The sequence below is a fragment of the Cynoglossus semilaevis genome, chromosome 6, assembly GCF_000523025.1.
Source record: "Cynoglossus semilaevis isolate Cse_v1.0 chromosome 6, Cse_v1.0, whole genome shotgun sequence".
Classification (NCBI taxonomy): domain Eukaryota; kingdom Metazoa; phylum Chordata; class Actinopteri; order Pleuronectiformes; family Cynoglossidae; genus Cynoglossus; species Cynoglossus semilaevis.
The window spans coordinates 6,677,090-6,690,158 of NC_024312.1; the positions used below are offsets into that span (position 1 = coordinate 6,677,090).

General features: G+C 42.3%; 3 protein-coding genes across 9 annotated transcripts in view; all 3 read right to left on the bottom strand.

Annotated features, from left to right (window-relative positions):
• Positions 1–123: 123 nt before the first annotated feature.
• Positions 124–3,948, bottom strand: plex9.2 (PML-like exon 9.2). 2 transcript variants are annotated; one of them, XR_521623.3, is made up of 4 exons: positions 3,790–3,948; positions 3,664–3,715; positions 1,929–3,195; positions 124–1,034 (listed from the first exon to the last, which is right to left on the bottom strand). XR_521623.3 is itself a non-coding variant. In XM_008311624.3 (4 exons), the coding sequence occupies exons 3-4, from the start codon at positions 2,002–2,004 to the stop codon at positions 320–322; spliced, it is 777 nt and encodes a 258-aa protein (XP_008309846.1). In that variant the 5' UTR covers positions 2,005–3,195; positions 3,664–3,715; positions 3,790–3,948; the 3' UTR covers positions 124–319. The 2 variants fall into 2 exon arrangements, 1 of the variants encoding a protein (XP_008309846.1); XM_008311624.3 differs by having other exon boundaries at positions 124–1,020.
• Positions 3,949–5,347: 1,399 nt separating this feature from the next.
• On the bottom strand, positions 5,348–8,502 carry LOC103379912 (unconventional myosin-IXa-like). Its single transcript, XM_008311625.3, has 2 exons — positions 8,344–8,502; positions 5,348–8,218 (listed from the first exon to the last, which is right to left on the bottom strand). The coding sequence occupies exons 1-2, from the start codon at positions 8,465–8,467 to the stop codon at positions 7,827–7,829; spliced, it is 516 nt and encodes a 171-aa protein (XP_008309847.1). The 5' UTR covers positions 8,468–8,502; the 3' UTR covers positions 5,348–7,826.
• Positions 8,503–9,099: 597 nt separating this feature from the next.
• LOC103379913 (unconventional myosin-IXa-like) overlaps positions 9,100–13,069 on the bottom strand; it is a 16,977-nt gene continuing 13,007 nt past the window's right edge. For 5 of the 6 annotated variants that reach the window (XM_025056491.1, XM_025056492.1, XM_017033014.2 and 2 more), the window contains 5 exons: positions 12,641–12,764; positions 11,750–11,803; positions 10,629–10,834; positions 9,644–9,786; positions 9,100–9,518 (listed from right to left, as the gene is read on the bottom strand). In XM_025056491.1, the coding sequence (XP_024912259.1) occupies positions 9,127–9,518; positions 9,644–9,786; positions 10,629–10,834; positions 11,750–11,803; positions 12,641–12,764 (919 nt within the window). In that variant the 3' untranslated portion in view covers positions 9,100–9,126. The remainder of the gene's footprint in view (positions 9,519–9,643; positions 9,787–10,628; positions 10,835–11,749; positions 11,804–12,640; positions 12,765–13,069) is intronic. The other variant, XM_008311626.3, reaches the window with a different exon arrangement.

Genomic DNA, 13,069 nt, shown 5'->3' on the forward strand with positions numbered 1-13,069 from the left:
GAGTGTTAAACATGTTTTTAAGAAATATGATACCTTTGTTAACAGTGTCTCCAAAATCTACCTTAGTAAAAATCTTGGTTCGTGTGGTCTAGGAAAATGACCCACTACACAGTAAACAGCATCTGGTTTTTAGCACATTTATTAAACTTAAATAAAACTTCCAAAACAAAATAATTATATTATTTTTGTACACACGAACAACAAATTAGCAGAAGCTGCATCTTGTGAAGGTCACAATTTATTAAAGGTTAATTTACTATAGGTGTCTAAAGATTTAACAGCAGAAAATACAAGAGGTCAAGGAGTATTCCAACATGTTTTAGGTTGCAGATTCCAGTGAAGGTTTGTAAAGGATGCCAGTGAATTCTTCTCTATTGTTGTTCTCCGTTACTTTCACCGTTTCTTTAAAGTGCTCCCACAGAGGGCGCTGACCTGGCATCATACAGGGTGATTCACTTTTGGCAGCAGTCACAGCCACATTGCTTTCAATGGTGTCCAATGTAAAGATGTGTCTCCTAAGTACCTCGGGTGTTGGCTGAAGCACCTCATAGAGAGCCTGCAATGCCCGCACATCTTCTAAAGCATCATGGGCTCTGTAGTCCACACCCAACAGCTCACTCACCAGATTCTGCTGTCGAAAACTGTGTAGGCTGCGGTCTTTCAGCAACTCACGGGCAAGTGGAAGTGTATCAACACAGCCTGAAATGGATGACTCAAAAAGTGCCCTGAGGTCCAGTTCATCAAGAGCTCGAGCCAGCAAACGGCAGTCAAAACGACGACTGTTGTGGCCAATCACAAGCGGGCGTCTGAGCATTCGAAGGAAAGCAATGAAAGACACCAGGACCTCACGCAGGGAGTTGGTAAGCACACACTGGCGATGGAGAAACAGCCTCTGTCTGCGAACCTTAAAACCAGTCACTTTCGATGCTCCCTTATGCATTCGAGTCCGAGGGATGACGTAGAGATTGAGCGAGTGGCCTCCACTCACTGCAGCCAGCTGGACAATGTCAGAACTCTGACCTGAACAGACAACACTGACCTTCAGATGGTTTTTAAGAGAATAGCCTGACCAAAATACAGCTAAATCAAATGTTAAATCGCAATGACAGGTATGTTTTATTATTCTAAAGTAAATGTTATGCCATTTAGTGTTGAAAGGCTCTGTTTAAAATAGGCCCTGATCCTCACCATAATGTTTGATCCAGTCTAAACAATTTGACCATGCAGTTTCACAATGAAGTGTTGCAACAAACACAAAACACAAGGACGGTTGACCAGTCGCTGCCAATACCATGAACTGGTAGCACTGCACTAATCCTTGAAGTATTAGGGATCAATAAATTATCAAAATAAAACATCTTTTAGACTTTATTCTGTTAGTATCAAACTCTGAAAGACGCATTATTTTTGGAAAATTGCTGGAGTATCCTTTAATGTAGAAAGTAAATGGAAATGACCAAATTCTCTTTAAATTAAGTAATTGTTAACCGTTACCCCTGCTTTACAGAGGCAATATTACCTCCGCCATACTTGTTTGTTTTTTTTTTATCCAGAATTCCACAGTGGTGACATGGTGCTTCATGGTTTGTTTTGTCAAAATTGGATTATCTTTTACAAATAAACAACCTGTTACCTTGAAGACAACCTGTTACTACCAACTCACAGTGTTAACATGTTTATTGACAGTTAAGATAAAGTCTGAAGTTGCAATATTTAAATGAACACTCACCCTTCAGTGACTATCGGCTAGGCTAAGACGGGTACCTTGTTTGTTTTTTTTAAACCGGTTGGCCACTCATATACCTGGGTTTTTTTTAAACCGGTTGGCCACTCATTACTCTTGTTTCTTATGTAAGATTAATAAACGCTAATAAACAATTGTTTTTCTTATTACTAGCGTTTCGACACGACGATACTCTTTTACTTACCCAGTCCAGTCGTTTCCAGGTCAAAGAAAACCAGCGAATGTTCAGAAATCTCTGCGTCTGATTCTGATTGCTGCATCACGCCACATCAGAAGAGTCCAAGGCCAATGACTACGGCACAAACATTCTAATGTCCATCACAATAAGTCCGAGTGGTTTTTCTTTGGCGTTAACCTCACGGACGTGCGTTTGAGTCGACGTGAAACAAGTACGGAAATTTCCCTCCACGAATTTTAAGCCATTTCCACCGGAAATCCGAGCCTTTCAAAATAACAGCTCAGTTCAACGATATACAAGATGGCGTACGTAATGAAACTTAGAGATGTGATTAAATACATTTGGAAAATGTTCCGTCGCATCTTTTTTTTTTTTTACTTTTTCAGATCAATAATACAATTAAACATGAGCCAGTCCTTCCATTTTACTTGATAGTCATTGTTTCCGTGTTATTTTTTTTCGGACAGAATAAATTGCGTTGTTTGTTTTCGTTCGGAATCCGCAAACTGACACAGTTTTGCTGAAAAAATAAAACTTTATGCACCTATATTATTTATTATCTTTTATTTGGCATGCCAATACATTTAACCTGTTGGTTTTGTTACTGTGTGTCACAATGAAGTGGAATAATTACAAAATTTGAGTCACATTAAAACCGTGTCAAAAACATCACGATTAACCGACATTATTTACTTTTTTTATTCATATTTTTCCACCGTTTTCTTCTGCAGCTAATACATTTTGTATTACAATTCATAAATAAACTGGGAGGTGTTAAACTTTGAAGGACTCATGTACTGGATGAGCGCCTGCAGGAACCTCGCATCTTCCACAGCATTATGGGCGTCATGTTGCCTTTTCAAGAAAACCTCAACCAAATATTGCAGTGAGTAGCGTGGCAGCTCGGGATAGAGAGCCCTGCTAAGTTCTAAAGTATCCAGATATTGAGATACAACCATTCTTAACGGCTGTAAGAGGTTGTGCTGATTCATGACTCTGGTAAGTATCGGTATGTCAAAACCCCGTGCATAATGGGCTGCCAGCAGCAGAGGGCGCTGCAAGGAGTGAAGGAACGTTACGAATGACTTAAGAGCATCGAAGAGCGAAACGGTGGGAACCACAACCCCGTTGCGGTACAGAAAACCACCGCTAACAGTAAAGCCTGTGATCTCAGAGGCTTTTGGATTGATGGCACATGTAGGGAGGATGTAGACATTGAAGATCCTCTCTCCACAGACAGCAGCCAGTTGAACGATCTCACACACTTGCGTGTCTGAAAGAAAAATGGAAGAAAAACTAGACCAAGATAAGGGAAAATAAAGAGGAGTATAAATCACACTCCTGAAGCACCGGCCGGCAGGTAGAATTAGGTTTTTGTGAATCTCAGTATTGTGTCAACCAGATCAGAATTTTGACAAAAGAAAGAAAAAGAAAAGGTTGATGAAAAGAACATAAATCATATCAACATATCAAAAAATAAACGGAAGCATTCCAAGACCTTTAACTTCAAAGATAAAGATTTTAAAAGTTAGGGGGAAAAATCCTAAAAAGCCCTTTAAAATGCAAAAATGAAATCTTAAACTTAAAAAACATAAAACATATACAAAAAAATATTAAAATGAATTCTAAACTAAAAACCAGGGGAAAAAAGTTTGTTCAAACTCTGAACCACTATTCCTATCAGTCAGACTGAATTCAATTACTCAATACTTATATATTATAAAAACGAGCGGTCACATACTCAGTCCTGTTGTTTCAAGGTCAAAGTAAACGATATTCCCGGGAAAAGACATCTGCAGAAGTTAAATAAAAGGAGAATTTTAGCAGCATTCCAACATCGACTATCAGACTGAATGTAAAATCTCACCTTTTTTCTCAGTTTATTGAAAGGTTGTCAGTTGTTTGTCGACGTCTGCGGTCACAGCCAAACTCCTGCTGCCTCTGAGTGTTCACAATTAACAAGTGAGAATGATACAGACAGAGGAGGTGCGATGTAGTCGACCAGAGTTTCAACAGTTAGGAAAGGAAACTGATGCACACATATTTTTCTATGTGGGTGTGTCTGTGTGTGTGCACGCCTCTCAGCATCTACATGTTGGCAACAAAATGTGGAATATTCCTCTTTGTTAACTTTCATTTTGTGTCAACAGGCAACAAAGGCTATTTGACCAGTGGGTAAGTTGGTTAAATCTGGCAACTACATCTGTGACCCTGGAATACAAAGCACAGAGTCTCTGCTGCATTAAACAACATCAAAAACATCAGGAGTTACTTTTTAACTACATTTAAAACAGGCACAAGCAGACGTGGCCCCCACCGCTGCCCCCTGCCCCTCGTCTCTGTTCCATTCACAAAACCTCAGCAACAAATGTTTTCATTCACATGAAACAAAATACGACACAATATACTGTATATAATGGATATATCAGTGAATACTGATATATATGTATTTTGTATATATATATATATATGTATAAACAGTAGGTATGGATATTGGCTGGTGGTCATGGTGGCTTAGTGGTTAAGGAAACTGACTTGATTCCAGAAAGAACTGCTCGTGCTATACTTGTAGTATTGTGGCCTTGAGTTGCTCACCTCCAGGCTCGCCCACATGTCTGTAGGCATGATGTATGTACTTTATTTCTCAGGGAATGTGTGATTTTAACCAGACGTGAAGGACTTGTCCTCCTTACCAGGTTTGGACCAAGATGATTGATTTTGTGAGCACTTAGGGAGGACTTCCTTATCTAGTTGAAGTCTTGAAGTCTAACACTGGTAACATTTGTTTAAACCGAAACTTAACAGCGGTATGACGTAACCACATAAAAGAGAGCCTGCCTAACAGGAGTGCAGGTGGGGCTAACAGCTGTATTAGACAGAGTTAGGTTTGGCTGTCTTGTTCAAGATACTTAGAATAACTTAGAATACTTTAATAACTTTGTACTTTGTCCACACACGTTATCAATGAGTCAACCTGCACCCTTTCACCTTTTCCTGCCAAAACACCCATTGTGGAAATACTGTATTACACAACTCTTGGTGTTTGGCTGCACATTTCCTTTTTTTAATAAGCAGATGAACTGGTGTTCTTAAAGAAGGAAACATCCTGTAACACGAATCTGGCCCCCAAAAAAACGTGTGTCCGGAGTAGCGCTGACGAGTGATTTTTTTTTTCTTTGCTTTGTGGCACAAATGTGACCTGACCTTGATGGCCTGTTAAAATGTTACTATGGTTGATAGTAGGTAATGAACAGCACACAGGATAATATATCTTTTTTTTTATAACACATTTTATAACATAATCCTTTTCCATCAATGTACACCCCCAAAAGCATGGTCATAAATAGTACATACACTGTGTATAAAATAGGAACAAAAACAACCAGAGAAAGCACAGCATGCCTTCCAGTGACAGGTACATTCACTTTTTTCTTTTCTTTTTTTTTTCCGTCTTTGTTTTTGCAGATTATAGACAGCGTGGACCAGTACAAATATCAACACTTTACCTGGCTATGGATATTTGACCAGGAAGTCGTTTCATCTCCCGTGTATGTGTGAGTGTGTGTTTTATGTTGGCAGTTAATGATATGAAAGGACAAAGAAATTGCGGGTTTTTCGTGCCTGGATAAAATCTTCACCGAGACGTCCAGACTCAAGGACAAATCAGAGCAGAAGTCGCCTCAAGGCCAACCGGTGCATCGGGCAAGGAGAGATACGGTGCTTTAGTGCAGACAGTACATTGTTGTTAAGCTACTGAATAGGCCCAAAAAACTCAATATCAGGAAATGGACAGTCCATCGGGAAACGTTATGGATGCGGACGCGGTCTGAGTCAGTTGCTACTTTTTGATCTGGTTGAATGGAAGATAAAATGCTACATTTCACAGCCAGAGCCAAGGGAAGATAAGACTGAAATAGTTAGTGTGTATTATTGATGGCTTAGTTCACCAGGCGGCTGTGCCAAAGGATGGTGGATTACTGTTGAACTCTGTTTAGTTCATATTTAATGCTAGCCTAAGGACAAAAGGCAAAATTAATTTATTTGACTGAAATTCCATCTCCAAATTCCACAAGTCTTAGCTCGTCCACAATAGGACATTATTGTTAACATTGTTATCTAAATCCTGTTTAGAAGAAAACAGAAGATAGAGCACAACAGAATGCATTAGCTCAAACTGTGTGCTTGGGCTGCAACGAATTTTGATTATTATTTAGTCGACAACAATTATTAACAGAATAATTAAATTAAATAAGAATTTAATTTTTTTTTAAAAAGTCAACTTTTTCTGCGTTGCACATCTATAACGTTACACTGAAAATATGGCAACAACCATCGGCAACGTCTGCATTTTATGGAGCAAATGCGAATGAGTTACATAACAACAAGAAGAAAAAAGACTCTTTGATTAATCAGTTACAAAAATATGAGCTGGTTGCAGCTCTTTGCCTCATCTGTGCCGTCTCCTGTCTCACTCTAACATCTTTGACATCATTTTTGGCAGGTTTATTTAGGTCCATTTGTGTGGGCCATACATGAACCTACTCCAATACTGTACCCTGCCACTACCTCCGTACAGACATGAAGGTTTGGTCCAGATCACTGCCTCCATTTCTCACACACGGTTTATGAGTTTTGCAGCTTATTTTGAAAAGGTGTTGTTGAAATGTGTGTAAAGATGAGAGACCGACACCACAACCATGGCATGACACTCAGACATAACATAGAGGAAAGAAATGGCTTTTGTCTGAACAAAACTAAACAAATGTACAATATTGACAACAACAAAAAAACAAGATATCAATGACAATTAGGTATAATACACAAACAGCATATATTAAAACAAAAACTTCAAGTCCTGACAAAGTAACACTGATGCTTCTGATTGAAATAAACGGAAAAACAACAAATAAAAAAACACTCACGGTGGGCGTTGGACCGAGCACGGGCCGAGTGCGTGTACTGTACGCTTGTGAAAGAAAAAAAAAAAGACTCACAGCATTTCCTTCTTTTATCGTCATTGAGTTAAAAACTGGAGCCCAAAGGGGCTGGCAAAAAAATTGGCTCTGGTCATTTTTGTGGATAAGAAAAGAGACATGTGGAAAAGGTGAAGAAAGAGAAATGGAACCTGAATTTTAGACACTTCACTTCACAAAACAAGAAACAGTGGAAAAAGAAAGAAAAAATGAACAACGCACAACCCAGGAGCAGCACTGGACTTCTCTTTATCTGTGCATCCATTTCCTCTGTAACATAATAATAATAATAATTATAATAATAATAACAATAATAATAATAATGTACAGTTGTGTAACATATACCTGTACAGTTTCTTCAGATCTAATGGATGACGTAAACGTGAACAGCAGACCTAACTTGGCGCTGGTTAAAGACAATTGTGGACCAGTTCACTCAGGTTTGGCTACATTTCTTCCGGGTTGCTTTAACCACAAGACCACATGCTCAAAAATAATGATGGGCACAACAGGATTTGGCTTTGCAGGAGTGTTTGTTTGTTTGTTTGTTTTCCTTTTCCCTACGTTTCTTCACCTTCCCTTTCCTTTGCCCACCTTTATCTTTTTTCCTTCGTCCGTCTCCCCTGGTTCTCCAGCAGGGGTCAAACAGCAGAGGTCCGAAGGTCAACAAACTTCACTCTATACTGTGTGTTATTCACATTTGTTTTTCAGTTGCTTTGTCCCCACTGTGTGATTGGTCCTGTCTTCGCTTCTTTTTGACAGCAGCTTCCAGCGTTGAGCTGGACCGTGATTGGAGGGAGGTGAAAATAACGAGGAGCAGCAGGCCTCGCTCCCTGACCAGCCTCTCCCTCCTCTCCTACTGAGACACACCCAGTCCCCCTCCTGTTTTTTCACAGCTAACGTGCGGCGTTATTTCTTGTCCTCCTCTGCTTCAAACCATGAACTCGTTGCTGCCATACAGAACCAGCTGCTGCGGCCCCGAGCTGAAGTCCGACTCCCTGCGGTGAGAGGCAGAGGGCTCTCGTGGTGAGCTGCGGCTCAGTCTGAGTCTGGGCTGAATCTTACCGGATCTGTGACCCATCTCTGCCTCAGCCAGCGGGGCCCCCAAACCACAGGAAGTGAGCAGGGGCCCCGAAGAAGAGGAGCGGAACCGGTAGTGAGGGGATGGAGAGGCAGAGGCGTTAGAGGAGGAGAGAGAGGTGGACGGGTGGTAGGAGGAGGAGATGGTGGAGGTGGAATCTGCCGAGTCCTGGGAGTCTGGCTGACGACGGAGCGCTCGTCTGCTTTTTGTCTCCAACTTCCTAGAGCGGTAAGTGCCGTGTTCTGTGCAAATAAAAGATGAGGTCATTTTTTGTTTGTCTTACAACAGCTCAGATGTGTAGGTTTGCAGTCTTTCTTCAAAGGATTTTCTTTGAGCAAATTAAAAATATACGCAAACACACACACACCTGAGGCGTTGGAGGCGGCTCCTATGGTCTCCATGGTTATGTTTTCAGAGCTGTCTGCTGTCCCGATGGAAGCCTCAGATTCAGGAGTCTCGTCATCAGACACCCGAGGCTCCAAGATCAACATCTCGTACGTCAGCTCTTCCCTTGTGGTCACACAAATAAACAAGCACAGAGTCACACACACACAGATGGTTTACTCAGGACACAGATGTCTCAGCAAAAAAAAAAAAAAAAAAAAAACTGAATGTTTGAACCAGGAAAAGAAAACATACTTGTGGACCAGTTCACTCAGGTTTGGCTACATTTCTTCCGGGTTGCTTTAACCACAAGACCACATGCTCAAAAATAATGATGGGCACAACAGGATTTGGCTTTGCAGGAGTGTTTGTTTGTTTGTTTTTTTTCCTTTTCCCTACGTTTCTTCACCTTCCCTTTCCTTTGCCCACCTTTATCTTTTTTCCTTCGTCCGTCTCCCCTGGTTCTCCAGCAGGGGTCAAACAGCAGAGGTCCGAAGGTCAACAAACTTCACTCTATACTGTGTGTTATTCACATTTGTTTTTCAGTTGCTTTGTCCCCACTGTGTGATTGGTCCTGTCTTCGCTTCTTTTTGACAGCAGCTTCCAGCGTTGAGCTGGACTGTGATTGGAGGGAGGTGAAAATAACGAGGAGCAGCAGGCCTCGCTCCCTGACCAGCCTCTCCCTCCTCTCCTACTGAGACACACCCAGTCCCCCTCCTGTTTTTTCACAGCTAACGTGCGGCGTTATTTTTTGTCCTCCTCTGCTTCAAACCATGAACTCGTTGCTGCCATACAGAACCAGCTGCTGCGGCCCCGAGCTGAAGTCCGACTCCCTGCGGTGAGAGGCAGAGGGCTCTCGTGGTGAGCTGCGGCTCAGTCTGAGTCTGGGCTGGATCTTACCGGATCTGTGACCCATCTCTGCCTCAGCCAGCGGGGCCCCCAAACCACAGGAAGTGAGCAGGGGCCCCGAAGAAGAGGAGCGGAACCGGTAGTGAGGGGATGGAGAGGCAGAGGCGTTAGAGGAGGAGAGAGAGGAGGACGGGTGGTAGGAGGAGGAGATGGTGGAGGTGGAATCTGCCGAGTCCTGGGAGTCTGGCTGACGACGGAGCGCTCGTCTGCTTTTTGTCTCCAACTTCCTAGAGCGGTAAGTGCCGTGTTCTGTGCAAATAAAAGATGAGGTCATTTTTTGTTTGTCTTACAACAGCTCAGATGTGTAGGTTTGCAGTCTTTCTTCAAAGGATTTTCTTTGAGCAAATTAAAAATATACGCAAACACACACACACCTGAGGCGTTGGAGGCGGCTCCTATGGTCTCCATGGTTATGTTTTCAGAGCTGTCTGCTGTCCCGATGGAAGCCTCAGATTCAGGAGTTTCGTCATCAGACACCCGAGGCTCCAAGATCAACATCTCGTACGTCAGCTCTTCCCTGTGGTCACACAAATAAACAAGCACAGAGTCACACACACACAGATGGTTTACTCAGGACACAGATGTCTCAGCAAAAAAAAAAAAAAAAAAAAATCTGAGGATTTTATCCAGGAAAACAAAACACACTTCTCTCTCAGCGTGGTGAGCTGCGGCTCAGTCTGAGTCTGGGCTGAATCTTACCGGATCTGTGACCCATCTCTGCCTCAGCCAGCGGGGCCCCCAAACCACAGGAAGTGAGCAGGGGCCCCGAAGAAGAGGAGCGGAACCGGTAGTGAGGGGATGGAGAGGCAGAGGCGTTAGAGGAGGAGAGAGAGGAGGACGGGTGGTAGGAGGAGGAGATGGTGGAGGTGGAATCTGCCGAGTCCTGGGAGTCTGGCTGACGACGGAGCGCTCGTCTGCTTTTTGTCTCCAACTTCCTAGAGCGGTAAGTGCCGTGTTCTGTGCAAATAAAAGATGAGGTCATTTTTTGTTTGTCTTACAACAGCTCAGATGTGTAGGTTTGCAGTCTTTCTTCAAAGGATTTTCTTTAAGCAAATTAAAAATATACGCAAACACACACACACACACACACCTGAGGCGTTGGAGGCGGCTCCTATGGTCTCCATGGTTATGTTTTCAGAGCTGTCTGCTGTCCCGATGGAAGCCTCAGATTCAGGAGTTTCGTCATCAGACACCCGAGGCTCCAAGATCAACATCTCGTACGTCAGCTCCTCCCTGTGGTCACACAAATAAACAAGCACAGAGTCACACACACACAGATGGTTTACTCAGGACACAGATGTCTCAGAAAAAAAAAAAAAAAAAAAATTTGATGATTGTATCCAGGAAATGACATCATACTTCTCCTTCTGCAGGCTCTCGATCTGCTCGGTGAGGATCCGCTCCTCCTGCTGCATCTCCAGCTGCTGCTGCTCGTTCAGCCCCGACTCTGGAGCGTCCTCTCCACTTCCTCCTCCGGCACTTTCTGCATCCAACTCAGGGGGCGCTCTGGGGCTGTGAGGAGGCGAGAACGAGTGGGGGTTGCATTGTCGAACGCGGCTTTTGCTCTGTCAGACACAAAAGGACACGGAGCAAGAGTGAGTCGGGCCGATTTGGAGAACAGGGTTTACAGTTGAGACAGTGATGGTGATGAAACACATTTAACACCAGCAGGAGAGAAGATGTAGTCACGGACCAAACCACTGTTCTAGTCAACACAGGAGCACACACACACACAGAAGTTACCTTAGATTTAGCTGTGTTAGGCTGCACGTTAATTGGTATCAAAGCAGAAACAAAAGGAGAGAGTTAGGTGGCGCTACAGAGTTAGCCTGAAACCTCAACATTAACAAACACGAAACACAAAGTAAAAAAAAGTCAACCATTGGTTTAGCTAATTTTAAACTGACAGCTATTGAACGATCAGGCTTTCAATCATGGTTAAATATAATTGGTCAGCTTATTCTGCTTTATCTTCAGATTTCCACCAAATAGGATCAAAAGATCAGATTTTCTTATTTTGGACACAAAAAAAGACCTAGAAAAAAAATTGAAAATTTTGGACTTTAATCTTGAGACAAACTCTGGGATGTGTGCATAAAAGGAATAATGACTAATAACCATTTAATATTTTCTTTTTTGTAAGTATAAAAAAAATTAAGTAAATCATCATAAAAACTCATGGAGAATTCTCAACTCCCTGTAGTTAAAAAAGGGTGAAATATTTCAATGCGTCTGTTGTTGTACTTTCATCACTTTAAATTATCTCCAGACCAAAACCAGCGTTTGTTCAGACTCGCTGCACCAACGACCTGAAACTAACATAAACACAGAGAGTCACACAGCTAACAGGCGGACGTGATGAAGGCGCACCGTGACACACGTATGAGCGGACAGAGTAAAAAGACTGATGGTCAGGACAGGACTGGTGGTGGTGGTGGTGGTGGAGGTCGGGCCACACGAAGTGAGCGGGGCATACATACCGGGGTGGCAGTGCGGGTAATGCTCATGAACCTAACAGCAATTAGTACTGGTTTCTGGAAGGAGGGACGAAGGAAGAAGGAGGGAGGGAGGACAGATCAGGGTTAGGGAGCAGTGAAGTCAGTCAGGTCAGCATGGGTTTGATGATGTCTGGATACTAGGGATGTGGTATCCTGGTATCCAGTACCAGGCTAAATTTGATTGGTTGTGGTTTTAGATTAAAAAAAGAAAATCAGACCCAAGGAAGGAATAAACAAAGTTGGAAACACTTAATGGTCAACCATGTTAGCAGCACATGGCTGCTGCACTAAAGTAAATTCAACTCAGATCTATTCACCTGCCCGACCAATCATTACAGCCTCTTCGTATGTTTAACTCCATAATAACAACCTACCACCTCATAAGGCTTCCATAGAATAAGCCCAAAGAGCAAAGTTGTTTATAAAAAATTGCTGGTTTCAGAAACTCAAAAGATAAAATAGTCCACCTGTCATTTGGTTTGCAGAGATTATTTTACTGTAATGACAAATAAAAACATCATTACGTTTTTAAAATAATTTTTAGAATATATTTTTTTAAATTCATCAAAAAACACCAAACACTGTAAAGAAGGAAAATTTCTTTTGATTTTCTCTCTCTCTTTTTTTTTAATCTTCATCCTGTTCTGTGGTGACTCGGCTGTTACTGTTTTGAGGAGGGCCTGTGAGTGAATGTGCAAATGAACACAGAGGAGTGACCTCCTGCCATGGCTGTGTGGGAACCATGGCAGCTGCTCATGGAGCTGAAAACCATCACTATGTCAGTGATGAATGAGAGGAACATCAAACCTCCAGAGTACTCTGTAGTACTGTATGTGTCCACTGGGCTGTTCTAGCTTCAGGTCAAGGTCTTACCATGGACCTCCTGATGTGGGTCAGTCTGCTCTTGGCTTTGCTCTCAGCGAACTCTAGGCTGCTGATGTCCTTCAGCCGAGCTCGGTATTTTCTCATCTGCTCGTTGACGAGGAGCTCCACACACCTGTGGGGAAAAACGGTGATTAACTGTTTATCATCAACACTGACCAGAGTCAAAAAAGACAATGTTTCTTCCGTTTTTTCTTAATCAATACAAACAGCTTTCTTAGCAGAGGCTACTGAGCGATGCTAATGGTTCTATTAAAAAATAAAATTGTCATAATGATTGGAAAAAATTATCATTATCAACCAAGCTGTCTCAGCAGCAGCTGTTGATGATTGGATGACAGGTAACCAATCATCTAACTTGAGCTTTCTTTTTCTTTTTTAACTGCTTTGTGTGGACACCAGTGGTACTGCAATCAATAA